At 44.5% G+C, this 27,342-nt stretch overlaps 2 protein-coding genes across 5 annotated transcripts; both read right to left on the bottom strand.

Moving 5' to 3' along the window:
• Nucleotides 1-423: 423 nt before the first annotated feature.
• Nucleotides 424-10,358, bottom strand: gtdc1 (glycosyltransferase-like domain containing 1). Of its 3 annotated transcripts, none has more exons than XM_058082965.2 (12): nt 9,172-10,264; nt 8,898-8,958; nt 8,413-8,603; nt 8,188-8,355; nt 7,928-8,101; nt 6,501-6,581; nt 6,362-6,439; nt 4,448-4,557; nt 3,105-3,249; nt 2,920-2,990; nt 2,696-2,787; nt 424-2,558 (listed from the first exon to the last, which is right to left on the bottom strand). In XM_058082965.2, the coding sequence occupies exons 1-12, from the start codon at nt 9,231-9,233 to the stop codon at nt 2,493-2,495; spliced, it is 1,299 nt and encodes a 432-aa protein (XP_057938948.2). In that variant the 5' UTR covers nt 9,234-10,264; the 3' UTR covers nt 424-2,492. The 3 variants fall into 3 exon arrangements, with proteins under 3 accessions (XP_057938948.2, XP_057938950.2, XP_057938951.2); XM_058082967.2 differs by having other exon boundaries at nt 6,362-6,421; XM_058082968.2 differs by lacking the exons at nt 8,898-8,958; nt 9,172-10,264 and adding an exon at nt 10,296-10,358.
• A 428-nt stretch (nt 10,359-10,786) lies between these two features.
• On the bottom strand, nt 10,787-27,034 carry LOC131136276 (zinc finger E-box-binding homeobox 2-like). Of its 2 annotated transcripts, none has more exons than XM_078795201.1 (8): nt 26,655-27,034; nt 18,311-18,466; nt 18,049-18,198; nt 17,762-17,967; nt 17,417-17,519; nt 14,236-15,974; nt 13,814-13,979; nt 10,787-12,489 (listed from the first exon to the last, which is right to left on the bottom strand). In XM_078795201.1, exons 1-8 carry the CDS (start codon nt 26,710-26,712, stop codon nt 12,011-12,013), a joined length of 3,057 nt encoding a protein of 1,018 aa, XP_078651327.1. In that variant the 5' UTR covers nt 26,713-27,034; the 3' UTR covers nt 10,787-12,010. The 2 variants fall into 2 exon arrangements, with proteins under 2 accessions (XP_078651327.1, XP_078651326.1); XM_078795200.1 differs by having other exon boundaries at nt 18,049-18,240; nt 26,655-27,033.
• Between the last annotated feature and the right edge of the window lie 308 nt (nt 27,035-27,342).

Raw genomic sequence — 27,342 nt, 5'->3', positions numbered from 1 at the left:
TGACGGGATGTACTCTTTGTAGACTTTGTATTTGTAGAAAATGATCCTGTTAGATCCTTGCAAGAGTTCACACTAAAGACAAATTACGATCAAATCAACTCAACCTGTTTCGTCCTTTGTTTCAGCTACAGGGACAAAAACGTCACAAAGTATTACTCTTATATCTATCCTTTAGCACGCTTGCATTTGTGTTGCTATGCTAACTTAGGGAGTGTTTTGACTTACTGCTCAATCTTGTTCTTTATTACATGTCCCTCCATACTGAGGCTGACATGTACTTTCCAGAACAACCGGCAGAGGGCGGCAAAGCTGCGTGGAAAACCCTGACGTCCATCGACTGTTTTTTTTATGTCAATCTTGATTGACACCTGTAAAGCAGAAACGTCAATGAAACAATAAATGTTAAAACGTTAAAATGTGGACAAATACACAATTAAAAAGGTATTAAATAGTAAAGCGTGACCCAAATGACACATGTTATTTGGTGTTTCATTGTGAATATACAAACTTTGGACTGTTCAAAGCTAACTAGTTTGGTAGCTAATGCTGTTAGCCGCCCGTCGCTAACTGCAGTCTTGGGAAACACTGATCAAGTAGAACAAGAACTACCGTGACGCTTTGTGTCATTTGGCTAACCTTGGCTAACCATGTTAGCCATTGCAGCTAACTAGGTGTTGATTAGCATGAGTACTGGCAGCCATCTTCAGCTCTTCAGGCGTTTTTGTTCCGTCAGTCGACACCACGGGGTTAGCTTTGTGCTAACTTTCACCTTTTTTGACTTCCGTGTTGATTGACCCCCGGGTCACACGTCCGAGTCGCCGCGCACTCGAGTGTCCGTGCTGCTGGGATTATTTGTGATGAAGTCGTAATTCCGCTTTAATCTGCTTTGAGGCGCCAAGTGGAATGTTTGATGAGATTCAAATCCTCCAAAAGCAAACTTTTAACATCTAGTTACCCTCCGGCGATCAATCTTCTTTTTCACCTTTTTTTCATGTTTCTTTACATCCTTTTATTTGTTTTGACTTTTTTTATGTTTGTTTACATCCATTTATTTGGTTTTACTTTTTTTATGTTTACATCCATTTATTTGGTTTTACTTTTTTTATGTTTACATCCATTTATTTGGTTTTACTTTTTTGTGTTTTTACTTTTTTCATGTTTCTTTACATCCTTTTGTGTTTTTACTTTTTATGTTTGTTTACATCCATTTATTTGTTTTTACTTTTTTATGTTTGTTTACATCCATTTATTTGTTTTTACTTTTTTATGTTTGTTTACATCCTTTTATGGGTTTTTACTTTTTTGTTTGTTTACATCCTTGTATTTGTTTTTACTTTTTAATGTTTGTTTACATCCATTTATTTGTTTTTATTTTTTACGTTTGTTTACATCCTTATGTGTTTTTACTTTTTGTTTGTTTACATCCTTTTATGTGTTTTTACATCATTTTTCATAATGTTTTTATATTCTTTTTTGAATGTTTTTTACAGCTTTACATAAAAAATGTGTTTACATCGCTTTTGCATTTTTTGGCATATTTTTAAATGTTTTCATTAATATTAAAAATGTGTTGACATCCTTTGCTGTTGTTTTTTTTAAATACATATTTCTTTAAACTTTTGTTTTTTAAAAATGTTTTTTTTTTACATGGTGTATTTTTAAATACAAATAAATAAGTGTTTTTAATTGTATTTTTTAAACATGGGTAGTTTTTTCTTCATTAAAATGCATGTTTACATTGTGTTTGTTCATAGCTTCTGGTAGTTTGTGGGCTGTGGAGGAAAGAAATGAAAAGAAAGATGAAGCGAGGATGGGAATTGGTCTTGTGAAGGTGCTATAAAGTAAAGTAATGATTCATAATCAGAGATGTCCGGGATCAGGCCGATGTTTTTATGGATGAGGAATGGGATGGTGAGCTTTTGGCAGGTTGGAAAGTAAAGAGAAGCCAAGCCTCTACTTGTTTCTGCTTTTTGCAGATGCTGGCTTTACCAAGCCGAGACCTTCAAACTGGATCGGTTGAATGGACCGGGATGAGAATCAGCACGTGCGAGTGCCATCTCCGGGTGGGGGATGAGCTGGAAGGAGCTGGACGAGGTGGCTTAGCTGCTACCCCCCACTACCCCACTTCAGATAAGCAGAAGATGGACGGATGGATGCTCATTTGTTCTAATATTTGAACCCTGTGGCTTGTCCTGTGATAGATTTATGGTTGAAAACTACATTTCCCATGATGCAGCGTCAGGAAGGAATGTCTCGGTTGTGAAGTCTTACCTGGCCATCTCTGATGCGTCTGAAGCAGGTTTGAACTCCAAAACACTTGTGGACAGGTGGCGACAACATCACAGTATTTAGTACACAGTAAAACTTCAAGTTCAGGTATTCCAAAATGCGAGTGATTAAAATAAAAGTGGACGATGAAGATCTCAACCAATCACGTTTATTATCGGCAGAAAAAAAAACATTGAGCGTCGATGTGACGCCGCGGAAGAAGGTCATGGGGTCAACAGAGTTTGGAAACGCCCCTTGAGTACGTCCCAGGAGAAAGACCGCGTGTCCACCTGACGACAAAAGTTTGGTTTTTTTTCCATCTTATTGATGGAAAATACGCTTACATCCACGCTCGGCTAACTCAGCTAACTGGCTAGCAAGAAGCTCACAGGACCAAAAAGCTACAGCTGAACGTCGGGCGGCTTACCTTGACCACGTGGGACCGGGCCGCTTGGGGCCTCCTGCAGAGGGCACGCAGCTTCCTGTGCAGCTGCTGGGGCGTGGCGTACAGGTACTCTGCTGCAGCGTGGACGACACAAACGATACGGATAGAATATATAAGTCATAAAATAAGTAAGTAATGATAAGTAAACATGTAAATCCCAGACGTGGAATATCCAAATGAGGTGATGGTCACGCGGTGGGCGTTACCTGGGAATATTTCGGGATAGACCAAAGCCTTGGGACACAGAGGGTAACATCCGCAGTGGACTGCCTCCAACCTAAGCAACACATCAGAATTTACTGTATTTGCTGAAAAACAACAGATACATTTTGTGTAATAGCTAATAATATTTCAATGATAATCGGCACTGGTCAAGGGGGCGTGGCCTTACATGGCGACGCCAAAGAACTCGTGGGCGGCGGTGGAGACGACCACATCGGCCTCACAGAGGACGTTGACATATTGGTCTTTGGAGGACAGGAAGCCCCAGTTGACGATGTGGGGCTCCAGCAGAGGTCTGGACTGGGTAAAGGTTTCTGAACACAACACAAAACCACAAATGCTTTTACGTTCTCGTGTAGTTTCACAGGTCGGTGTGTGTGTGTGTGTGTGTGTGTGTGCAACTACGAGGTTGTAAACAAGTCCAGACTTCTCCATCTCCAGCAACCTCCTCCAGTTCCATCAAGAAGACGCTGGGGCGTCTCCAGGCCGGCTCCTCATCCCATCTCTAGGATGACTCCAGCCACCCCCAAGGAGGAAACTCACTCACTCGCCGCCATCTCCTTTCAGTCACTTTCAGTCATACAGTAAATACACTATAGTGCAGGGGTCTCAAACACGGGGCCCGCGGGCCAAATGTGTCCCGCAGGACACTAGTTTGAAGCCCCCGCCTTGATATGAAAGTTTAATGTTAGTTTGATATGGATGCTGTATGGTATCATGTACCCAGAAAAAATGATTACGTTTGATTCATGTTCATGTTAAAGGTTAAATAACCGTTAATAGTTATCCTCCCTATCCGTGTGGAAGTGGTAAGTTTTTGGCGATTTAAGTTTCAAGGAAATAACTTGAAGGCTACCGTTTAGGTCGCTAGCTCTCTAGTTTGCGAGTTAGCATGTGTCTCGAGACCCTGCAGTTGCGCAATATGTTGTAAATAAAAAGAGTATAAATGTGACTATAGTCGTGTTTTGTCATGTCTACAGGGCTCTAATAATGCTTTGTTCATTTTAATCTGAAAAAAATCATTTGTCTACCCACCAACTATATGTGGTTTCTTAACTTTTTATTATTTGCCGTTTTATTATTATTATTATTATATTTATTTATTACTGATTGGTTGATTTTCTTTATTCTTGATTTGTTTATTTATTTTTCATCTTATTTTGTGTAGAAAAATAAAAAGTAAGATATTTGAGAACAGTGGAATGTTTTATCAGAGCTTTTCTTGTAGAAAATTGGAACCAAAGCAAAGTTTTTTAAATTTTTTTAAATTTTTTTGTTTTTTTTTGCAAAACCTGATGCAACCCAATCTCACCCAGACCCGAGCTCCAGTGGCCCCCCAAGTAAATTGAGTTTGAGACCCCTGCTATAGTGTATATGTACTGTAGGTATTGTATTTCATGTACATATATATACACTGTAGTATATACAGTAAAATAGAGTAAATACAGTGTAGTGTATATGTACGTCACATGTCATATATGTCAGCGATGGTGCACGTGTGTGCGCCTATACCTGGTACATCGCTGAAGGTTTCTCCAAGCACAGACAGCAGGAAGTGGAGACCTTCATCCTTCAGCTTCAACATGGTGCTGAAGAACAGCTCAGGATTCTTGTCATGCTCCCTTCACTCACACACACACACACACACGTAGGATGACGTCATGAGATATGTTGATGCCAACGTGAACATCTCATGTGGTCAGTATTCTTGTCCATGTGGCCCCCGGGGAGCGTGTTTTAAAAGTAGGGTGCCCCCCGCCCCCTCAACCCCCCGAGCGCGGTCCCCGCCTGCAATAAGACAGCCAGTAATCTGAGGATCCAGGCCACATGCAGATTAGAGCCAAAGATGAGATGGAGGAGCTTCAATCCCAGATCAAGTCTGCCTGCATGCTAATCCTAATTTGAGCGCAATAAAAGCCGGAATGGTGCAGCTGTAATCCAGCTGTGTTTTGCTCAGTTGAGAGCCGATTACATCGCCCCCGCCTGTGTCGCTGATATGAGAGGAGGTGAAAAACAGCCATGGGTGGCACCACTAATCTCATTGTCAAACATTGTTTTCACTGCCACTCACGGCCACATTGTTCACCTTTGACCTGCGCCACAGCACACTCGCTTTCACCGCTCTTGGAACATCTCCATCTTCACAATATTCACACTCAGAAATATCAGCCTTAGCCAGATAACCTGACCACAGCACACTCGAGTCCACTTTGCCCTACCGTGATTATGATCAATTATGATAAATCGCTCCTGAATATAAGTCACACAAGGCCAAAAATACATAATTCCGTAGAAACAAACATACATAAGTCGCATTGGAGTATAAGTCATTTTTTTAAGATAATTTATCTTCCAAACTACTTAACTAAAACAGACATTACGTCCTCTTGGAAGGCGAGTTCTAACATTAATAAAAGAATAGAGAACAGGTTGAATAGGTGTAAGATATGCTAACACAATGCTTATTCGCTACACAAAAAATAAACAGTTTTTTTCATTTATAGGTCGCTCTGGAGTATAAGTCGCAGGAACAGCCAACCTATTCATTTTCTACCGCTTATCCTCACAAGTGTCACGGGGGTGCTGGAGCCTATCCCAGACGAGAGGCGGGGTCCACCCTGGACTGGTGGCCAGCCAATCCCAGGGCACATATACACAAACAACCATTCACACTCACATTCATACCTATGGACAATTTGGAGTGGCTAATTAACCTAGCATGTTTTTGGAATGTGGGAGGAAACCGGAGTACCCGGAGAAAACCCACGCATGCACGGGGAGAACATGCAAACTCCACACAGAGATGGCCGAGGGTGGATTATTATTATTATTATTATGATTATTATTCATCCAGTTCATCCATGGTGCTTGTCCTCACTTTGATGGTGGGTACGCTGGAGCCTATCCCAGCTGTCAAGGGACAAGAGGTGGAGTGCACTCTGGAGTAGCCGCCAATCATGTCACGTTGATAAGACCTTACATGACATGACATGACATGAGTTAGCCTCACAATCCGTGTGGAAGTGGTACGTATTTGGCCTCTTACTTCTCCACTATGTTTCACTTCAAACCCTTTCTTAAGTTTAGAATAAGTAAATTGGAGGCTAGTTTGCTATGCTATGCTATGCTACATTCCAAAAACATGCTAGGTTAATTGGCGACTCCAAATTGTCCATAGGTATGAATGTGAGTGTGAATGGTTGTTTGTCTATATGTGCCCTGTGATTGGCTGGCCACCAGTCCAGGGTGGACCCCGCCTCTCGCCCGAAGACAGCTGGGATAGGCTCCAGCACCCCCTCGTGAGAATATGCGGTAGAAAATGAATGACCGAATATTGAATCCGAGTTTGCTCAGCTGAAATGTGATACCTTTGATACGGTCACATCGCTATCACCATAATCGTAATGATGACGGATTTGAACTCACCACCTGTGCGGCCAAACGATGTGCAGCGGTCTCACAGGAGAATCTTCTTGGCTTCCTAGACTGGATTGAAGTGAAGATCTGTCAAGGTCAACGGAAAAGTCAACATCCCATCGAGCGAGCATCCCTTTCATGTGTTTACCTGGCTGTTTGTGGCCTGATGATGTCATCCGTGTCAGACGGGTGGGCGGGGCTATGTAGGAGTTTATATTTGGGCAGCAGCCTGGAAAGTACAGCGGGACTTGACCTTTGAAGAAGTGCTCATGATGGCCATAAATGACACGACGGCGCTGGGAAACACATTGAGGCGGGGCACGGTATCCCATAATGATAACGCTGGTGTGACCCCAGGTATACCGTGCTGACGTAAATCACACTCCACCTTTTATCCCCGCCCTCGACACGCCCACGTTTTACTGTGAATGGTTAATGCAAAGTACCTAAAAGAAACAAGACTATACAATAAAATAGGCTTCACGGCGGTCTAGTGGTTAGCGGGCAGACCTCACAGCTAGGAGACCAGGGTTCAATTCCACCCTCGGCCATCTCTGTGTGGAGTTTGCATGTTCTCCCCATGCATTCGTGAGAATAAGCGGTAAAAAATGAATGAATGATTCGGTTGAGCTGGTTTCATAATTATACCTTTTGAGCGTTAAGTTGGTGTGTGATGAGTTTAGTGTTCTTTGTAAGAACACCAACACATTCCAAAAACATGCTAGGTTAATTGGCCACTCCAAATTGTCCATAGGTATGAATGTGAGTGTGAATGGTTGTTTGTCTATATGTGCCCTGTGATTGGCTGACCGCCAGTCCGGGGTGGACCCCGCCTCTCGCACGAAGACAGCTGGGATAGGTTCCAGCACCCCCCTCATGAGGATAAGCGGTAGAAAATGAATGAAATAAAACAATGTATTGTGTCTATTTATTCCGGATACGTACGGAACGGTCAATTTCAATTTCCAAGTCCCGTTTTGCGCGTCAGCACGTTTTATAAATGAGGCGCCTGGTTACACTTCCTGTTGCCACGGATCTTTCAGCCCTATACCCGAGTCGCTACGTTTACACGCAATTCTTACTCTCCCAAAATCAAAATAAATGGACATAAAATAAGTCTTATGTTTATATTTTGTGTCCATTCTTAAGTGCATGAATTGTGTTGTATGTTTTTATCATCACTTTAGTCAACTCTTAAATGTGTTTTACAAATAACATGGATTGAAACTACCCTCCCCCCCCCCCCGTTCCGTGCCAGAAAAGCAAGCAGGAATACACAGCATGTGTGTATGTGTGTGTATGTGTGTGTGTGTGTGTGTGTGTGTGTGTACAAGCAAGGACTTTAGTGCAATACCTTGTCCTGCATGACTGACAATTTACACACACACACACACACACACACACACACAAGGATGAGGATGATGTGTGTGAGATGAGGATGAGGTGCAGGATTAGAGGATGAAGGTGCTCAGCAGATGTTTTGATGATTAAAGTTGATCTTCTTTGATTAAAGATCAAAGTGACCATTGAGGACGCCACATGTTGACTCGTAAAGGGGGCGGGGCCCTCACTAACCCGCTGACGTCGGCCAAGTGGAGCGGGAAGTGAAGCACCTGACATTTGGGCCGAATCAGCTGGGCCACGTCTTTGGGCCGGTGGTCCGGGATCTTCTTCAGGAAGGACGGGATTGCGGACAGGAAGGAGTTCATGTTGAAGGCGGAGTTAAAGACCACCACGTCCGCCACCAGGCTGCCGGGCAGAGCGACACGACACGTAAGCACACAAAAGCAGCCCATCCCGTCGCTCCGGGCCAAGACAGGAAGCGGAACTTTTACCATGACAGAATCTGGTTGTATCCATACTGGAAGTCCCGGTCCTGGTCTTTGCGGACCGGGTACACCAGCTGGTTCTCGTGGAAGTACAGAACCTTTTTGAGCCCGGCCAGGTCAGGTCGAAGAGCCGCAAGCTCGCACAGGTTCAGAACCGAACTGCAGAACAGAACCCTGCAGGGGAGCGACACCGTGAGACAGGCCCGGATTCTGGTCCTGAAGCGGGGTCACCTGTAACTGGGGCAGGGGGGGATGTTCTGGCTGAAGTAGAGCGCCGATGTTCTGGCCCTCCAGTGCCACTTCTTGGCGGGCAGCGTGAAGACGGAACACGAGTCCAGCTGTGAGCTCAGCAGGTCCGTCAGCTGCTTGTGAGAACCTCCGTAGAACGCTTCCAGCAGCAGGACGCTGGGAGGGGCGGCGGCCTGCCGGAAGACAGGAAGCGCATGTGACCTTGCCACACAATGACTCCATTAGCCACACAATGACAAGTCATTTCCTAGCGTCCACAATGGACATCATGCCTTCATATCTGGACACATAAATGAGCTGGACTATCTGCTGGCCGCCATGTAAATGCGAGCACGTCCAAATGGGATGGGGCGGACGCATTATGTGGCCATTGTGCGGCAAAATAACCAGAAGCAAGCACCTCTTTGACCTCTACGGCCCAACAAGAAATGGAAAAAGATAACGTCAACATCACGTCGCCTTCTTACCAGACACGTCAACCACCGGATTGTTCCTTCTGACCTCCGCCACCACTTCACCTGCTCCAAACTTTAGGAACAGCATGCCTGATTCCTAAGATGATTACCTCGGCCGCATCGCCCCGACGTGCAAAGCTTGGGGTTTACATTTCTGGATATTGCAAATAACGTCTGATACAGAAGTAAACATGTCCCCAATTTGAAATTATTTTAAGTAACCAAAGTCAACATTTTGCATGAGGGATGAAGTAAGATGGCGGTGTGTGGGGAACATGCCGAGTACCTTCCATCAAGTCTTGCACGGTCAAGATGACGTGTAGGTGGGATGTGCACGTGACCCAACATTCAGACTGCAGTACCGGCGACTAAAAAATTGGGAATTGTACTATTCACACCTACACGATAAAAGGTCACACATGAGCAAAACAATGGGAAGTGAACAGAGTCGATGTCAATGAAACCTTGTGTTGACTTCTAGACACACCTTGGTCGCCATCAAGCACATTCCACACTAACATTTGTACTCATTTTGATAGCATCTTGTGACATATATAATAACATTAATGCATTAGTAGCTGTGATGAATATTAACCAACATTCTTCCAATGCATTCATCTTTATTTTTCCTTTCAACACGCCCTTTAGTTGTTAGCGCTCATCCTGGTTATCAGTGACAGACTTTACTTGGCATGCGTTTTACTTTGCTGGATCGGCCGTTATCTTAGGTGGCATGTGTTTGACTTTGGTTGGGTCAGCCGTTATCTCGTCTCGCCTCGGTTTCCGTCGTTTGTACTAGCGGTTAGCTTAGTTAGCCTCAGCGCCGGTTGTTTGCATTGGCCGTTGGCTTAGCTAGCCCGAGTGTCGGTTGTTTGCATTGGCCGTTAGCCTAGCTAGCCCGAGTTTAGGTTGTTTTAGCCGTTAGCTTGGTTAGCCCGAGTTTTCGGTTGTTTTAGCCGTTAGCTTGGTTAGCCCGAGTTTAAGTTGTTTTAGCCGTTAGCTTAGTTAGCCCGAGTTTAAGTTGTTTTAGCCGTTAGCTTAGTTAGCCCGAGTTTCGGTTGTTTTAGTCGTTGGCTTAGTTAGCCCGGGTTTAAGCTGTTTTAGCCGTTAGCTTAGTTAGCCCGAGTTTCGGTGGTTTGCATTAGCCGTTAGCTTAGTTAGCCCGCGTTTCGGTGGTTTGCACGAGCCCAGTCAGCCTCCGTTTCGTCTGTTTGCATTAGCCGTTAGCTTTGTTAGCCTCAGTTTCGGTTTTCTGTATTAGCCATTAGCTCAGGTTAGCTTCCGTTTCGCTTGCTAGGTGAATAAGATGAGTGCTGGGGCATGCCGGACACCGGCATCTTTTCTCCCCGTGGACTGTTCACGTGGTCGGCGTTGCCGACGTCTAATCTCCCGGACAGGCATGGTACTCACTTGTGACTGCATGGGGCTGGCGTGACCTCACATCCGGTGATACGTCATCACGTACGAGTTCTCTCATGACGTAGAAAAGAAGACAACGCAAATATGGAAAAGTCGAAAGTGAACGTGTCCTGCAAAAGTCAATATTAAACATGTTTTCTTTTTTTTTAATTATATAGTCTTTGGTGTCCATGTCTGGTTCGGTTTGTCAATAAAGTTGTGTTAATAAAATGCGAGTGTTGTATAATATGGCTCTAGTAATGGTATGGTTTAGTCCATATAAAATTGACATAAATAAACCAAAATAAAGTAAATAAATGAAATATGTGACTTCTTTTCCAGTTAGTACACGTCTGTGTCATCCAACATTGTTGGAGTTGCTTTATTTCAAGACTTTATATTCTAAATAGTTGTGTCCCATCATGTACATTGCTAGCTCCTGCTAGCTAGCTGTTTCACAGTACTTGTAACTGTACATCACTATTTCTAACTCACTTTACTATGATACTTCTAACTGTAGGTGACTTTACTTCTAACTGTACACCAGAGTACTTCTTACATTGGCTGCCCAAACAAAAGCAAAAGTAACGAGTAACGCCGATCCTCACTGCGTATGTGTCACAGTATCTGTTTTATTTTGAAAACACACTCAAGTAAAGGTCGTCCATAAGAAAACAATGAAGTGCAGTCAGGAAGTACTGGGTTACTTTACAACAGTTCAAGTGAAAGTAGAGCACAGCAAGAACAGCAAGGACTTTGTCAGAAGAACAGCACGCCTTTATTTTGTTACGTGAAAAAGGGTACTAATAGTTCTTCCTCTCTGTACTTTTTACAAGGAGCTTGGCATTTTTTCTCTCCATATCGAAGGTTTCAATCGTGTACCGCAGCACTTGGCAACGTCAGCTTCACGAGAGGAGCAGCAGCTTGAGAAAAATAAAAAAAAAAGTTTTTAAAGCTGCTAAGCTAGCTTTAGTTAGGTTTCAAGGCAAAATGAGTGGATTCAGACGTGCCGCAGTAAGAGAGTAAAGTCACTACAAAGCAAAATAAATAGGAGAAAAATGGTGTCATGGAAGAAGAATTGCACAAATCAAACGTCTACAAGGAGATTATTTGAAGTGATTGCACATGAGGGACAACTTGTCCTCTCTGGGGTCGGGGTGGGCTGGAGCCTATCCCAGCTGGGGATGCCGGCAAGTATGTTATTTATTTCATTTTATCATCTCATTGTTTGCACAAATCAAAGCCTTTAAAAAAGTCAAAGAAGACTGACAGGATGTAAGTTTTTTTTTTTGTCTTCGTGTTGTTTTGGGACTGAGCGCAGGAACAGGAAGTAGACAACATTGTAGCACCACATTACTTTAGGGTAACATGTTTTTCAAAAGGCTTTTCAAACACATTCATTAGCTGGCATGCACAGTTTGGCCAATCAGAATCGTGGAAAAGTAACATCATATGACTTGGGCGGGACGCCGTGACGCTTGTGTCAATCAACGACCACAACGCTTCGCCTTTAAGGACAAAAAGCGAGCTTTGCGTCTACATGTCGGAATGCGTGGCCTAGCCTAGCCTAGCTTGGATGTGCTTGGCAACCACTGAAAAACAGGAAGTGCTCAGAGAGAATGTAGGAAGGTTCTTCAGCTCTCATGTCAACCGGACCGGATGTTCGCACGGAATTAGCGATCCATCAGAACCGAGCCGAAGTCCAAACGTTGGGAAAATGGTTCAAGTCAGTCGTCCTGGTCCACGATCTCGCCTGCGTTCCCCTCAAGGGAAGGCTGGACTTTGTCCTCATTGGAGTTGTTTGCAGGATCCATGTGGACCTCCTCCTCCCCAATAGAACCATCTGGTCCATCTGGCCCCGCCCATCCATCCACACCGCCCCTCAACATAGCCGGGACAGCCTCCTGCGGGTCCTCGGGTTCTGAGTACCCGCGAGGTATCGGGTCCTCCAGGAAAGACCTCATCACAACCTCCGAGCCCAGGTCCCCCGCCTCCTTCTGGGCCGCCTGGCGCTCCTCAGCCTCCCTCTTGCAGTAGGAGTAGCGGTGGTTCATGTGCTGCGAGTACGAGCCCGAGTGTGAGAAGCGCTTGCCGCACTTGTCGCACTGGTAGGGTTTCTCGCCCGAGTGCAGACGCGAGTGTTCGATCAGATGATGTTTGTGTTTGAAGGCCTTCTTGCAGATCTGACACTGGTGAGGACGCTTGCCTGCAAACACAAACCCAGACGGACACAAGGTTCTCGTCAGGACCTTAGTCTTCCCAGCACCACAAATACCCAACCATACCATCCCGGTACTTGATGACATGTAGCCTATCAACAATCAGCAACAATGGATGCATGCTAGCTCACTATGGATTATCGTAAATATCGTAAATATGCAGGACGGTGTGATGCTTTTTTCATACCAAATAAATATTTTTTAAATATTGAATATTTTTTTTCCAAGATGGAGGCACGCTCAGACGTAGCGGCTCACGGCTCTCCTATTCTGTGTGTGTTTCTACGTCTACTATAAAATGTCTAGCATAAAATAAACTAAAAAATAATAATAAAATGTATTATTATTAATCATTATTATTTTATAATTATCATTGATAACAATAATTATTATTAATTAATATTTATTATTTATTTATATAATAATAAATAATTATTATTAATAATAAATTTTATTATTAGTTATTTTATAAAATAATTATAAAATCAATTATAAAATAAATTTATTTTATAAAATTTATTTCATAAAATAAATAATAAAATGTATTATTATTTTTCTAATTATTAATTAATATTAATAATAATAAATAATAATTATTAACAATAATTTTATTATTTATTTTATTTTATGCTTTCTTTGTAGCACTTTGAGATTTCTGTAAGGTAAAGTGCAATATAAATATTTTTATTATTAATAATTATTAATAATAATAATTAACAATTATTATTAATTAATATTATTAATCATAAATAATAATATAATATTAATATTTTTTTATATTGCACTTTACATTACAGAAGTCTCAAAGTGCTACAAAGAAAGCATAAAACCAACAGTGAAGCAATAAAACAACACTAAGGAAAGGCCTTTGTAAAAAGGTAAGTCTATTATTATTATTATTATTATTATTATTATTATTATGGTTAAACCACCCCTCCCGAGCTTGTATCTCACCAACGGCAGGTCTCTCGCCCACAAGACGGATGACCTTGAACTACAGCCGGTTAGTAACTGCTACGTTCGGGATTGTTGTGCCCTCATTGTCACGGAAACCTGGCTCACTTCAAAGATCCCCGACGCTAGCCTACAGCTAGCCGTACGCTACCTACATCGCTGGGACTCTGATTCTGAAATACGGCACTTTTCCTAGAACCTGTACTGCATTTTGCAGTATTGGTCTTATTTTGTGTTTATTTGTGGCATCACAGTACTTTTGCCGATATGGAGTAGAGCACAAAGGGAGGCGGGGGGACAGGGACATAGTAACATTTTACAGCCACCACGTGGGTAAGGTAAGGGGGGGTGTCGTACCTGTGTGCTCGTATTTGTGTCTTAGGAGGGAACTGGTCTTCTGGAAAGTTTTGTCACACAAGTCGCAGGCGTACATACCGCTGTCTGTCTTCTTCATCTTCAGTTCGCTATCGGTCAGCTGGTCCAGACCTGAAAGATAGTCCGCCGCCCCATCCAGCAGCACCCCCTGACACACACACACACACACACACACACACACACACACACACATACCATTGTCTCACTACAAAAGGCTAATCCCACACCTGTTAATGGAGAGACACCTTCTGGCACCCCTCCGACACCCCCCACCGCCATGATCCCAAGTCTGGACAGAGCTTAGATAGCAACCTAGGTAACCCCCCCACCGTCCCCTTCCTGCAGAACAATACGATGAACTTTCTCACACGCTTCGTCAAGAAGTCTAAAATCCATATTCTTACCTGGAAGCCATTTTTCTGGGCTTTTTTACTCGTCTGCTGCGTGTCAGCAAACGTGGCCACCCTGCTAGCATAGCTGTACGCCATCTGGGGCAGGAAGGCCATGGAGTCGAGGACGGGGTAGGTGGCCTGGGTGGGCGACATGAAGGTCGGGGAAGGGAAAGCGCCGTGCGGCGGTAGGGAGGTGTAGACTGGACCTGCGGTGAAGGCGTTTATCCCAAAAATGGGACTTGCACTTTTTTCCATGCGATGGATATCAGAGCCCAGGACTTCTTTCTTGACTTCGAGCGGGTCTAAGGGTCCTGTTGTTTTGCCCGGGACATCTGGCTCGCTTTCGGTTTCCATGCTGAACCTGTTGGGTCTGGTTGCCGGGTGCTTTGGCACGGAAAGATCCAGTGGTGCGTCGCCGTGAACTTCCTCCGAGACGAGGCTGTTTGGCGTGTAGGAGCTACTCTGGGAATGTTTGGACGGGGTGGAGGACAGGTTGAGGGGCGATGGACTGTTGTGGTCCAAAAGATCTGGTGTCTTATCTGTTGTTCTGCCGGCTCCAAAGTGTCTGGGGAAGACGTCGGTGTTTGTGAACTCTCCGACAGGAAGTGACATTGGCGAGTGTCCCAAGATATGCTGTGGGTCGGACCCGTTCTCCTCAGAAAGGGGTGGCGGCTTCTTCCACTGTTTGAACCAATCCTTAACGGACTCTTGAGGAAGTCCTACAGCAAGTGAGATCTTGAGAAGTTCATCCGAGTTGGGCTCGGAGTTCGAGGCCAAGTACGCCTTCAGAACCGATACATGATCCTTGAAAGGGTTTATGGGACTGGTGCTGGGTTCCTTCTTGGACAGGAGCCATTCTGAGGACTCCAGCCCGTGGTAGCTGCTCAGACCGAGATGGGCCGGCTGCAGAACTTCTTGGATCTCCTCATTCATTTTGCAAAGGTAACGTTCATGTTGATGAAGCGGAATGGCTCCCGGGAATGTCTTCCTGCAGAACTGGCAAGAGTATGGAACCGGACGGTTCTGGCTGTTGGAGGATTTGTCTTTGTTGACCGGTTCAGTCGTCTGCTTGGTCTGAAGCTTCTTGACCATCTCCGGTTGCAGCCTGGAGTCCTCTATGGCACCCTTGGCCTCGCTGACCATTTCTAGCGTGTAGTCAATGATGCTCTTGATGGGGCCGCTTGGGTCCTCAGCCTGCTGAGTCATCTGCTCCTCCATGTGGGCCCCCACCTCCTTCATGTAGGCTCGGAGCTTGGAGACCTGCTCTGGGTTCTTGTCCGTCTTTTGTCTGCACACTGTGCTGTCCACAAACTGAAGGACCTTCTGGACATCATTCAGGCTCCCGAGGGTCCCTGGCAGAAGCAAGTCCATGCCTAATCCCGCCAGAGGTTGAAGGGGGCTATGTGAGGAGGACTGGATCCCCATGGGGCTTCCCGGGAAGCTGTTTGCATAGACATCAGGTCCCCCAAACCTTTGCTGAGAGGCCATCAGAAACCTGTACTCATGCATGTCCATCATCTCCGATTTGCCGAGCGGATGGAGTTGGCCATTTTCCATCTTGTGGTGAAGATGGGCAAGGGCGGGGCTATCGGGGGATGACGCTGAGCATTTGGGAGAGGAGCCGGCCTTGTTTCGTGCCCGTCCGTTGAGAACCGTCAATCCGATGCACTTCTTGCTGCTGATGTGGGAACTGTAAGAACCCGAGTGGGAGAAGCGCTTCTTGCAGTTGGAGCACTCGTACGGTTTTTCACCTGGAAGCCAACAAGAAAACATTCCGTTAGAGGATGCCTTGCTTCGGGGCAGACCTCCTTGTCCTTTGGACTACGCTGTCACCCTTTTAGACTAAACCGGAAACCGTGTGGACTACACTTCCTAAACCTGCAAATCTTTGGACTACACTACCACCGTTTTAGACTAAACCTGAAACCGTTTGGACTACACTTCCTAAACCTGCAACCATTTGGACTAGACTTCTTAAACCTGCAAATCTTTGGACTACAGTTGCACTCTTTTAGACTAAACCTGAAACCATTTGGACAAGACTTCCTAAACCTGCAAATCTTTGGACTACACTACCACCGTTTTAGACTAAACCTGCAACCATTTGGACAAGACTTCCTAAACCTGCAACCATTTGGACTAGACTTCCTAAACCTGCAACCATTTGGACTAGACTTCCTAAACCTGCAACCATTTGGACTAGACTTCCTAAACCTGCAACCATTTGGACTAGACTTCGTAAACCTGCAACCATTTGGACAAGACTTCCTAGACCTGCAACCATTTGGACAAGACTTCCTAAACCTGCAACCATTTGGACTACACGACCACCCTTTTAGACTAAACCTGGAACCATTTGGACTACACTACCACCCTTTTAGACTAAACCTGCAACCATTTGGACAAGACTTCCAAGACCTGCAACCACTAGGACAAGACTTCCTAAACCTGCAATCATTTGGACAAGACTTCCTAGACCTGCAACCATTTGGACTACACTACCACCCTTTTAGACTAAACCTGCAACCATTTGGACAAGACTTCCTAAACCTGCAACCATTTGGACAAGACTTCCTAGATCTGCAACCATTTGGACAAGACGTCCTAGACCTGCAACCATTTGGACAAGACTTCCTAGATCTGCAACCATTTGGACAAGACTTCCTAGACCTGCAACCATTTGGACAAGACGTCCTAAACCTACAACCATTTGGACAAGACTTCCTAGACCTGCAACCATTTGGACAAGACGTCCTAAACCTACAACCATTTGGACAAGACTTCCTAGACCTGCAACCATTTGGACAAGACTTCCTAGATCTGCAACCATTTGGACAAGAGTTCCTAGACCTGCAACCATTTGGACAAGACTTCCTAGATCTGCAACCATTTGGACAAGAGTTCCTAGACCTGCAACCATTTGGACAAGACGTCCTAAACCTACAACCATTTGGACAAGACTTCCTAGACCTGCAACCATTTGGACTACACTTCCTAAACCTGCAAATCTTTGGACTACACTACCACCCTTTTAGACTAAACCTAAAACCATTAGGACTACACTTCCTAAACCATTTGGACAAGACCCTGCAACCATTAGGACTACACTTCCTAAACCGGCAACCATTTGGACTACAGTTGCACCCTTTTAGACTAAAGTAAATTTTGGACTACTTTGGACGGCCGGACTCACCGCTGTGGATGCGCAGGTGTTCCTTCAGGTGATGCTTGTACTTGAATGCTTTTCCACATTCGCTGCACTTGAACTTTCGGTTTCCGTTGCCGTCGTTGAGAATCTGCAGACAGGAAGAAGACGCGTGTGATGTCATGGATGGAAAGCAGGGAGAGACCACCAGGGACCGGGGGGGGGGGGCTCAAAAAAACTGAAAATATTTTTTTTTATGCGGGGAGAAAAAGTTTAAAGGAAATGTTGAAAAGAAGTCAACCTATTATGGGATATCGTGCGAGTCAAGTATTTGTACATGAAGTATGAGCATGTACTACTACAGTACTGAAAAGGTCAAAGAGCAGTGGCGACCTGCTCCTGGATAGGCTGGTGAGCGGTCATGTGACGCTGCAGCTCCGCGTGCTCCCTGAAGGTGTCGGCACACACTCGACAGGTAAAGAGCTCCGCCCCTTTCCGATGACGAAATCTGATGTGCTCCTTGAGGGGCGCCACACGCTTGTAGCCGCGCTCGCAGAACGGGCACATGAGCAGCCCGGCCGAGTCGCCGAGCGGCAGATCTGTGGCGAGAGAGGAAGGTGAGAGGTCACGACGGCGACAGCGACGGCGGCGGCGGCGGCGGTCGGTGAGGCTTTTCTCACCGTGTTCACTCCCGTCACGACCGCCGCCCTCGGGTGTGCTCAGCGGCGTCAGCTCCGCGGGGGCTTCTGGGTAAATGATTGCGGTGTCGCCGCGTTCCAGGTACTCGGCGATGGTCGCCGGGTGACAGACGCTCTCGTCCGCCGGATGTCCTGGGAAGCAATCATGTGACTGGGAAACACCTGGCTGCCTCACTGGGGGGGGGGGATAAGACGCCGTATGAAACGTGTACACGAACACGGCGCTGACGCGGCGGCCATTTACCTCTGACAAAACGCTCCGTGTCGTCACAGAGCCTCCAGCTGCGGCTGACCTCTGACCCGTCGTCAAGCAGAAGGGCGCCGCCAAACCGGGGCGACGCGTCCGGTGTCTCGTCTTCCTCGCTGCCACGACTCAGGCCGCTCTCTTCATCGTTTAACACTGCAGGGGAAGATGGGATGAAAAACAAGCGACGGACAGGAAGTGGACCTCACTGTTCATCATTCTTCTTATTGCACTTTTTCACGGTGCTACAATGTGTAATCCAATCACAGAGTCACACGTTTTACCCGACAACCAGCCTCTGGAGAAGGACTGGAAAAAAGGAGGAGTTGCCTCCAAAATGGAACTAACCCTCGAGTGGTTAGCGCACACAGACCTCACAGCTAGAAGACCCGTGTTCAATCCCACCATCGGCCATCTCTGTGTGGAGTTTGCATGTTCTCCCCGTGCATATGTGGCTTTTCTCCGGGTACTCCGGTTTCTTCCCACATTCCAAAAACATGCTAGGTTAATTAGCGACATGTAGTCAGCCATGAGAGGAGTTAGCCTCCCAATTCGTGTGGAAGTGTTACGTATTTGGCCTCTTACTATGACTCCCACTATATGTTTCACTTCAAACACTTTCTTAAGTTTAGAATAAGTAAATTGGAGGCTAGCTTGCTATGCTATGCTATGCTATGCTACATTCCAAAAACATGCTAGGTTAATTGGCCACTCCAAATTGTCCATAGGTATGAATGTGAGTGTGAATGGTTGTTTGTCTATATGTGCCCTGGGATTGGCTGGCCACCAGTCCAGGGTGTACCCCGCCTCTCGCCCGAAGACAGCTGGGATAGGCTCCAGCACCCCCCACACCCTTGTGAGGATAAGCGGGAGAAAATGAATGAATGAATTTAAAAAAAAATGTAATTAAAAAAACATTTTAATTTAAAAATTTTTAAAAATGTTTTTACATTTTTTAATTATTTTTTGATTTTTTAATTTTTTTTATTTTTTTCACATACTGAAGTAGGAGGTGATATGACCATACAACAATGACATAATTTTTACATTTATTTTATTAATTTTTATTTAAAAAATTTTGTTTAAAAAATTTAAAAATTTTCAAAATTAAAAAAAAAAATTATTATTATTTTTTTTGTCACGTTCATCCTTGTATTTAGCAATCATCAACTGCTTGTATTGTTTCTTGAATTGGCTCATCGTTGTGCATTGTTTGATTCCCTTACTCAATCCATTCCATAGTTTGATTCCACATACTGAAATGCTATGGCTAGCATAACGTAGTCCTAGCATAGAAGCGTTTCAAATGTACTTCTTCCCTGAGATCATATTTCTCCTCTCTTGTAGAGAAGCATTGGATAACATTTTTAGCTAATTGCTTATTTTTAGCATTTTAGCATTATTTTAGCTGTTTGAAGATGAACTATATCAGCAAGTTGAAGTATTTGTGATTTTAGAAATAAGGAGTTAGTATGTTCTGTGTAGGCGGCATTATGAATTATCCTTACTGGCCTTTTTTGCAGTACATTTAAGCCAGTGAAGATTGCTTTTATAGTTATTATCCCATATTTTACACATTAAGTAAGATATTGTGGAAGCGGAGATTTGAATTTCTATGACTACATTTGTGTCAAAGTGAAAGTAAAAAGTATGTTTTCACAAAAAGCTGTCCCCTTTTTTGGTTGGGAAGTGAAAGCTATGTTCTACTGCTGATTACTAAAGACGTTTTCTTATGAAAGACGGGAGTCGAATCTTTGTTTTGGTATATACTTTTAACAATATTTTCCGTGCCTTTAAATTTCAGTAACAATTAGCAAAAAAAATCTTAAAAAATGTCTGGGATTGATTGAGTTAAGATCCAACCATGAAAATGATCATGTGACCTGTGTTTACTGGAAGTTATGACCAAAAAAGTCGTCAGTTGCTTGTTTTTTGTTGCCATGACAACTTAAAAGTTAAAAGAAGCTAGCGAGACAAAATGAGTCAGACGTAAAGTCTTCAAAGTGTCCACACAAGAAAAAGGGAAGGACACAATTGTGGTGTGTGTGTGTGTGTGTGTGTGTAGGAAGTTGATCGTGTAATCAGTGTGAACACATTGAAGGCTATGAGACACGCCCACCGTGTGCACTTCCTCATACGGACACCAGGTAGCGCCACTGAGCACGTTGACGCTTTCAACACAAAGTCAGCTATCATCTTTTGAAAACAAACCAGTCTCATCAACAACGAAGAGGAAAAGATCACGAAAAAATGCCCATGTGACTTCCTGGGCGTGGCTCTGGGTGGAGTCACAAGGTAGACTACCTGGACAAGGTAGACCACCTGGACAAGGTAGACCACCTCGAGCTTGAATCCAGCAGCATATCCTTACACTGTCCTGACTATTGCATCATCACTTTACTTCCTCTTCCTGACCGTCATCCAATACACCAGTGGCAGTTAAAGCCCCGCCCCCTTCATCGCCATCAGCAACATCAAACACTGTGTGTGTGTGTGTGTGTGTGTGTGTTGATGTCAACCTCACAGCGGACAGAGTCCCAGCAGATCCAAGCAGCGCCCAAAAAACACATCCACAGTATCACATGTACACACACACACACACACACACACGCATATGCACACGCACACGCACACGCAACACAAGGCGGTTCCAAGAAGGTTTGCAGAAGTGAAAGCGCTGACAAGGTGGCGGACGCAGGAAGTCCACAAAGTTGAAGAGTCATCAGTTTCCTGTCAGACAGGACCTCAGGTGGACGTTGCTCGACATCCCATAATGAGCTCAACTCCCCGTGTGATTGGTCAAGCCAATCAGAGCGCAGCCCACGCACCAACGTGCTCCACAACTCCGCCTCTTGACGGCGCGTCTGAAGGCACCTGAGTGGCGTGAAAAAAGGTGAGCAGGACTTTTGTCACACGTTCAAGTCCTCTTGTGCGCCACCGAGGTGCGAGCATGCGACCCAGCACCAAAACCACGTGAAACCACGAGTCAGCACACGACAAAGAGGAAGTACGCCTCATCACAATCACACCTCCTGGACCACACCAGTGTCAGGACCTGGACCAAGACTGGACCGTGCTCCTTGGACACGACATTACAACCACAAAGACCAGCACACCACTGGACCAGAGTACTGGTTTAAGAGCAGAAGACCAGTTTAAGACCACAGTAGTGGTTTTATACCAGAGTACCGGTTTAAGAACAGAGTACCGGTGTAAGAGTAGAAGACCGGTTTAAGACCAAAGTACTGGTTTAAGAGTAGAAGACCGGTTTAAGACCAGAGTACTGGTTTAAGAGTAGAAGACCGGTTTAAGACCAGAGTACTGGTTTAAGAGTAGAAGACTGGTTTAAGACCAGAGTACTGGTTTAAGAGCAGAAGACCAGTTTAAGACCACAGTAGTGGTTTTATACCAGAGTACCGGTTTAAGAACAGAGTACCGGTGTAAGAGTAGAAGACCGGTTTAAGAACAGAGTACCGGTGTAAGAGTAGAAGACCGGTTTAAGACCAAAGTACTGGTTTAAGAGTAGAAGACCGGTTTAAGACCAGAGTACTGGTTTAAGAGTAGAAGACCGGTTTAAGACCAGAGTACTGGTTTAAGAGTAGAAGACCGGTTTAAGACCAGAGTACTGGTTTAAGAGTAGAAGACCGGTTTAAGACCAGAGTACTGGTTTAAGAGTAGAAGACTGGTTTAAGACCAGAGTACTGGTTTAAGAGTAGAAGACCGGTTTAAGACCAGAGTACTGGTTTAAGAGTAGAAGACCGGTTTAAGACCAGAGTACTGGTTTAAGAGTAGAAGACTGGTTTAAGACCAGAGTACTGGTTTAAGAGTAGATTACCAATGTAAAACCAGAGTACCGGTGTAAGACCAGAGTACTAGTTTAAGAGTAGAAGACGGGTTTAAGACCAGTACTGGTTTAAGAGTAAAAGACGGGCTTAAGACCAGGACACGGGTTTAAGAGTAGATTACCGATGTAAGACCAGAGTACCGGTTTAAGACCAGAGTACTAGTTTAAGAGTAGAAGACGGGTTTAAGACCAGAGTACTGGTTTAAGAGTAAAAGACGGGCTTAAGACCTGGATACTGGTTTAAGAGTAGATTACCGATGTAAGACCAGAGTACTGGTTTAAGACCAAAGTACTGGTTTAGGAGTAGAAGACGGGTTTAAGACCAGCATACTGGTTTAAGAGTCAATTACCGATGTAAGACCAGAGTACCTGTTTAAGACCAGAGTACTGGTTTGAGAGTAGAAGACCGGTTTAAGACCACAGTACTGGTTTAAAAGTAGAGGATGGGTTTAAGACCAGAGTACTGGTTTAAGATTAAAAGACGGTTTTAAGACCAAAGTACTGGTTTAAGAGTAGAAGACCAGTTTAAGACCAGAGTACTGGTTTAAGAGTAGAAGACCGGTTTAAGAGTAGAAGACCGGTTTAAGACCAGAGTACTGGTTTAAGAGTAGAAGACCGGTTTAAGACCAGAGTACTGGTTTAAGAGTAGAAGACCGGTTTAAGACCAGAGTACTGGTTTAAGAGTAGAAGACCGGTTTAAGACAAGAGTACTGGTTTAAGAGTAGATTACCGATGTAAGACCAGAGTACTGGTTTAAGAGTAAAAGACTGGTTTAAGACCAGTACTGGTTTAAGAGTAGAAGACTGGTTTAAGACCAGCAGAGCAGTGGAAAGGTTGAACTGGATTAGTCTAAGAAGTCATGTGATCTCGAGGAGGAGGAGCTTAACCTGATTGTGTCTTCCAAGAGGATGGTGGATAATCATTTGTATGTTAGCATTAGCATTAGCATTTCACCTCAGATGTCATTACCGCCTCGGGACACAAATACCCCCCGACCCCTTTTCACGGGCAATCTTGCCCCAAGGCTCTGGGGCGGACCGTGTCCACCGGGTCATCTTTTCCCAGACTGCTCTCGGGCACGGGGGCGGGGTCCGACCCTCTCAGGATGGACTGTTAGCGTGACGACAAAGCGCTATCATGCTAACCTTTCCAAAGTGTCGGGTATACTCCAGCCCGCGGTGACCTCGTTGTCGCACACCGAGCGACTTATCGACTGACCCCAAAACGCCCATCACATCATCCCCATCGCCACACTCCCACCACGTGTCATCACAGATGTGGACCCTGTCCCACGGGGACAACCTGTGGACACGCCGAGACGTGGCGTTGGTGTGACAAAGCGCCGATGGAGGAGGGGGCGGGACATCAACAATCAGCTCATTCTTTGAGTGATGGCGCGACTGAGCGTGCTCCACTCTGACATAAGCACCTTCTAGTTGGGGGGGACAACAATGAGGCCAGGGTGTTGATGGGGGGGTGGGGGTGGGGGACACGCACCGCAGGGCACTAAACCCACCAACCCCCCCGTGGGTGTGTGTTGGAGGGAGGGATTATGGGGGGGGATGGATGCTAACCGTGTTTGACATGCTACACAAAATACCCCCCCCCAGAACCCCCCACCCCCACCACCATTTAGGATATGCGGACCAATAACTACATTATTATTATTATTATTATTATTATTATTATTATTATTATTATTTGCCACTTCAGATTAAGGTGGGATAAAGTGGACTGCTTCACAGTAAAGTGGACTAAAGTGGACTATTTCAGAGTAAAGTGGACTAAAGTGGGCTACTTCAGATTAAAGTAAACTACTTCACAGTGAAGTGGACTACTTCAGATTAAAATGGACTAAGGTGGGTTACTTCGGACTAAAGTGGGCTACTTCAGATTAAAGTGGGCTAAAGTGGACTACTACAGATTGAAGTGGACTACAGTGGGCTACTTCAGATTAAAGTGAACTACTTCAGATTAAAGTGGACTAAGGTGGGCTACTTCAGATTGAAGTGGACTAAAGTGGGCTACTTCAGATTAAAGTGGACTAAGGTGGGCTACTTCAGATTGAAGTGGACTACAGTGGGCTACTTCAGATTAAAGTGGACTAAGGTGGGCTACTTCAAATTAAAGTGGACTACTTCAGATTAAAGTGGGCTAAAGTGGACTACTACAGATTGAAGTGGACTACAGTGGGCTACTTCAGATTAAAGTGGACTAAGGTGGGCTACTTCAGATTAGAGTGGACTACTTCAGATTGAAGTGGACTAAAGTGGGCTACTTCAGATTAAAACGGACTACTTCAGATTAAAGTGGACTAAGGTGGGCTACTTCAGATTAAAGTGGACTACTTCAGATTGAAGTGGACTAAAGTGGGCTACTTCAGATTAAAGTGGACTAAAGTGGGCTACTTCAAATTGAAGTGGACTAAGGTGGGCCACTTCAGATTAAAGTGGACTAAAGTGGACTACTTCAGATTGAAGTGGACTAAGGTGGGCTACTTCAGATTAAAGTGGACTAAGGTGGGCTACTTCAGATTAGAGTGGACTACTTCAGATTGAAGTGGACTAAAGTGGGCTACTTCAGATTAAAACGGACTACTTCAGATTGAAGTGGACTAAAGTGGGCTACTTCAGATTAAAGTGGACTAAAGTGGACTACTTCAGATTGAAGTGGACTAAGGTGGGCTACTTCAGATTAAAGTGGACTAAAGTGGGCTACTTCAGATTAAAGTGGACTGGGGCGGCATGGGGGCCATGGTAGTTGGGTTTGGTTCTAGGAAAGACAAGATGTCCATCAAGTTCTGTGATGATGATGATGATGATGATGAGACACAAGAAGGAAGTGAGAAGAAAAGCAACATGGACTTCCTGATGTCCATACATGGTCATAAAGGTGGGAGGGGCTTAGTGCTGGAGGACAGAGAGGAGGAGGTGTGGACGTGCAGATGTCTCCCCCCCCCCCCCCACACCTTCATCCCGCCATTTGCTATTGATTCTTCCGTGTGTGTGTGTGTGTGTGTGTGTGTGTGTGTGTGACCTTGCCGGAGGAGGTGGGCCAATCAAATGTGTCTTTGAGGGCGGGGCCACAATGAATGTGAACGGCGTCTGCGATGACCTTTGACTTGTCATCCAGTCTACAATGGAAGTCCACTCGGACCCCCGCCAACTATGGCAGCCACGCCAGGGGGCGGAGTCAGTCGTGGTGATGGAGGCTTGTCAATCATGTGTCATGTGACTACCTCCACCTTCACATCTGTACTCTACGTACATATACGCTATACAAGTACTCTATGTACATATACACAGCATATACTACTACTGTCACATACATTGATTGGACTCTATGACGAAGAGGAATATTTATTTCATCTATTGGGATTATGACATGAGATTATTAGTAGTTATTGGTATCAAATCAAAGATTCATAATTATTTTAATATGTGAAATAATAACATGAAAATGTTTGTTTTAATGTAGTCAAATTATGAAATAAAAGATGTGTAATATACATAAGTATAACATAAAATATTGTTTTCATAGTAAATTAACAGTGAATAATATTTATTTAAATATTTTAAGTATTAGATAAAACATGAATATTTACTTTAATATTTATTGTTTTAACGTAGATTAACAGAATAAAATGAATGATATTTCTACGGATATAGTGTATATTAAAGTATGAGAAGGTAAAGATGAATGATATTTCTACTATATAGTGTATATTAAAGTATGAGAAAGTAAAGATGAATGATATTTCTACTATATAGTGTATATTAAAATATGATAAGGTAAAGATGAATGATATTTCTACATATATAGTGTATATTAAAGTATGAGAAAGTAAAGATGAATGATATTTCTACGTATATTAAAGCATGAGAAGGTAAAGATGAATGATATTTCTACTATATAGTGTATATTAAAATATGATAAGGTAAAGATGAATGATATTTCTACATATATAGTGTATATTAAAGTATGAGAAAGTAAAGATGAATGATATTTCTACGTATATTAAAGTATGAGAAGGTAAAGATGAATGATATTTCTAAATATATAGTGCATATTAAAGTATGAGAAAGTACAGATTAATAATATTTCTACATATATAGTGCATATTAAAGTATGAGAAGGTAAAGATGAATGATATTTCTAAATATATAGTGCATATTAAAGTATGAGAAAGTACAGATTAATAATATTTCTACATATATAGTGCATATTAAAGTATGAGAAGGTAAAGATGAATGATATTTCTACATATATAGTGCATATTAAAGTATGAGAAAGTACAGATTAATAATATTTCTACATATTTAGTGCATATTAAAGTATGAGAAAGTAAAGATGAATATGAGCAGACCAGTAGAACCAGCAAGGTGGTGATGGACCAGGCCACGACCCACATGGTCCCAGATGCGGGAACCAAGGTCGGACCGCGGCGGGTCCACGGTCCGGATGGCCGGACGGTGCGTGCGTGCGTGTGATGTCTCTTACCGTTCTTCCTGCGCGGGTTGGCTTGTTTTCTCCTCTTGAAGCGCGCACGCTCCTCCATGACCCCTCACCGTGTTCACACGCACGCTCGCACGCCGTCGGGTCCACCGGTACCATCCACTTTTTGTCCACCGGTACCACGCATCCACTTTTTGGCAGGAGGAGAGCGCGCGCTCACCCGCACGTGTCCACGCCGTCTGATGACTGGGAGCTGGGCGACAGACACGCACACGCGCGCGCGCACACACACACACACACACACACACACACAGAAGAGGGCGGACACACACACTTACTTTGATGGACACTTGTTGTTTGTGACGTAACACACCTCCAAGAAACTTGAGTGACGTCACGCCGCCAAGGATCGTTCCTGACAGGAGCAGAAGTCACATGACCCCTCACCCCACCCCCCCCCTCCCCCAGTGCCATTCCTTTCCCGCCTCCGACGGCTTTTTAAAGGACTTTTATTTTGTAACATAGCAGGAAGCGTGGTCTTTCATCTTCATGTCACACGTGACTGGTGGTGTGTCAGCTGTCAGTTGAGTGACAGCGTCTCAAACGACCGCCATTTTCTACTTCCTGCTGGCGGTTGGAAGAGTTCAGATAAGTGGTTGTCATAACGACGCCCGGAAGGACCTGACAGGACCCACCGTGCTGGAACACACCAGCGGGGACCAGCAGGGACCAG

The sequence above is a fragment of the Doryrhamphus excisus genome, linkage group LG12, assembly GCF_037039965.1.
Source record: "Doryrhamphus excisus strain RoL-2023G ecotype Guam linkage group LG12, RoL_Dexc_Guam_v1.1, whole genome shotgun sequence".
NCBI lineage: Eukaryota > Metazoa > Chordata > Actinopteri > Syngnathiformes > Syngnathidae > Doryrhamphus > Doryrhamphus excisus.
Note: the sequence above shows the minus strand (reverse complement) of the source record. Positions and strands in the feature narration are given on the sequence as shown.

Excerpts from the sequence above, each read along its gene's own strand:
- LOC131136276 (XM_078795200.1), bottom strand. The coding sequence starts at position 26,712 with ATGGAGGAGCGTGCGCGCTTCAAGAGGAGAAAACAAGCCAACCCGCGC. Across the intron at positions 18,467-26,654 it reads CAACCCGCGCAGGAAGAACG|TGTTAAACGATGAAGAGAGC; the intron begins GTAAGAGACATC and ends CTTCCCCTGCAG. Across the intron at positions 12,490-13,813 it reads ACACAAATACGAGCACACAG|GCAAGCGTCCTCACCAGTGT; the intron begins GTACGACACCCC and ends TTGTGTTTGCAG.
- gtdc1 (XM_058082965.2), bottom strand. The coding sequence starts at position 9,233 with ATGTTGGGTCACGTGCACATCCCACCTACACGTCATCTTGACCGTGCA. Across the intron at positions 8,604-8,897 it reads TCCGGTGGTTGACGTGTCTG|GCCGCCGCCCCTCCCAGCGT; the intron begins GTAAGAAGGCGA and ends GTCTTCCGGCAG. Across the intron at positions 2,559-2,695 it reads CCCGGTCCCACGTGGTCAAG|GTGGACACGCGGTCTTTCTC; the intron begins GTAAGCCGCCCG and ends TTTTGTCGTCAG.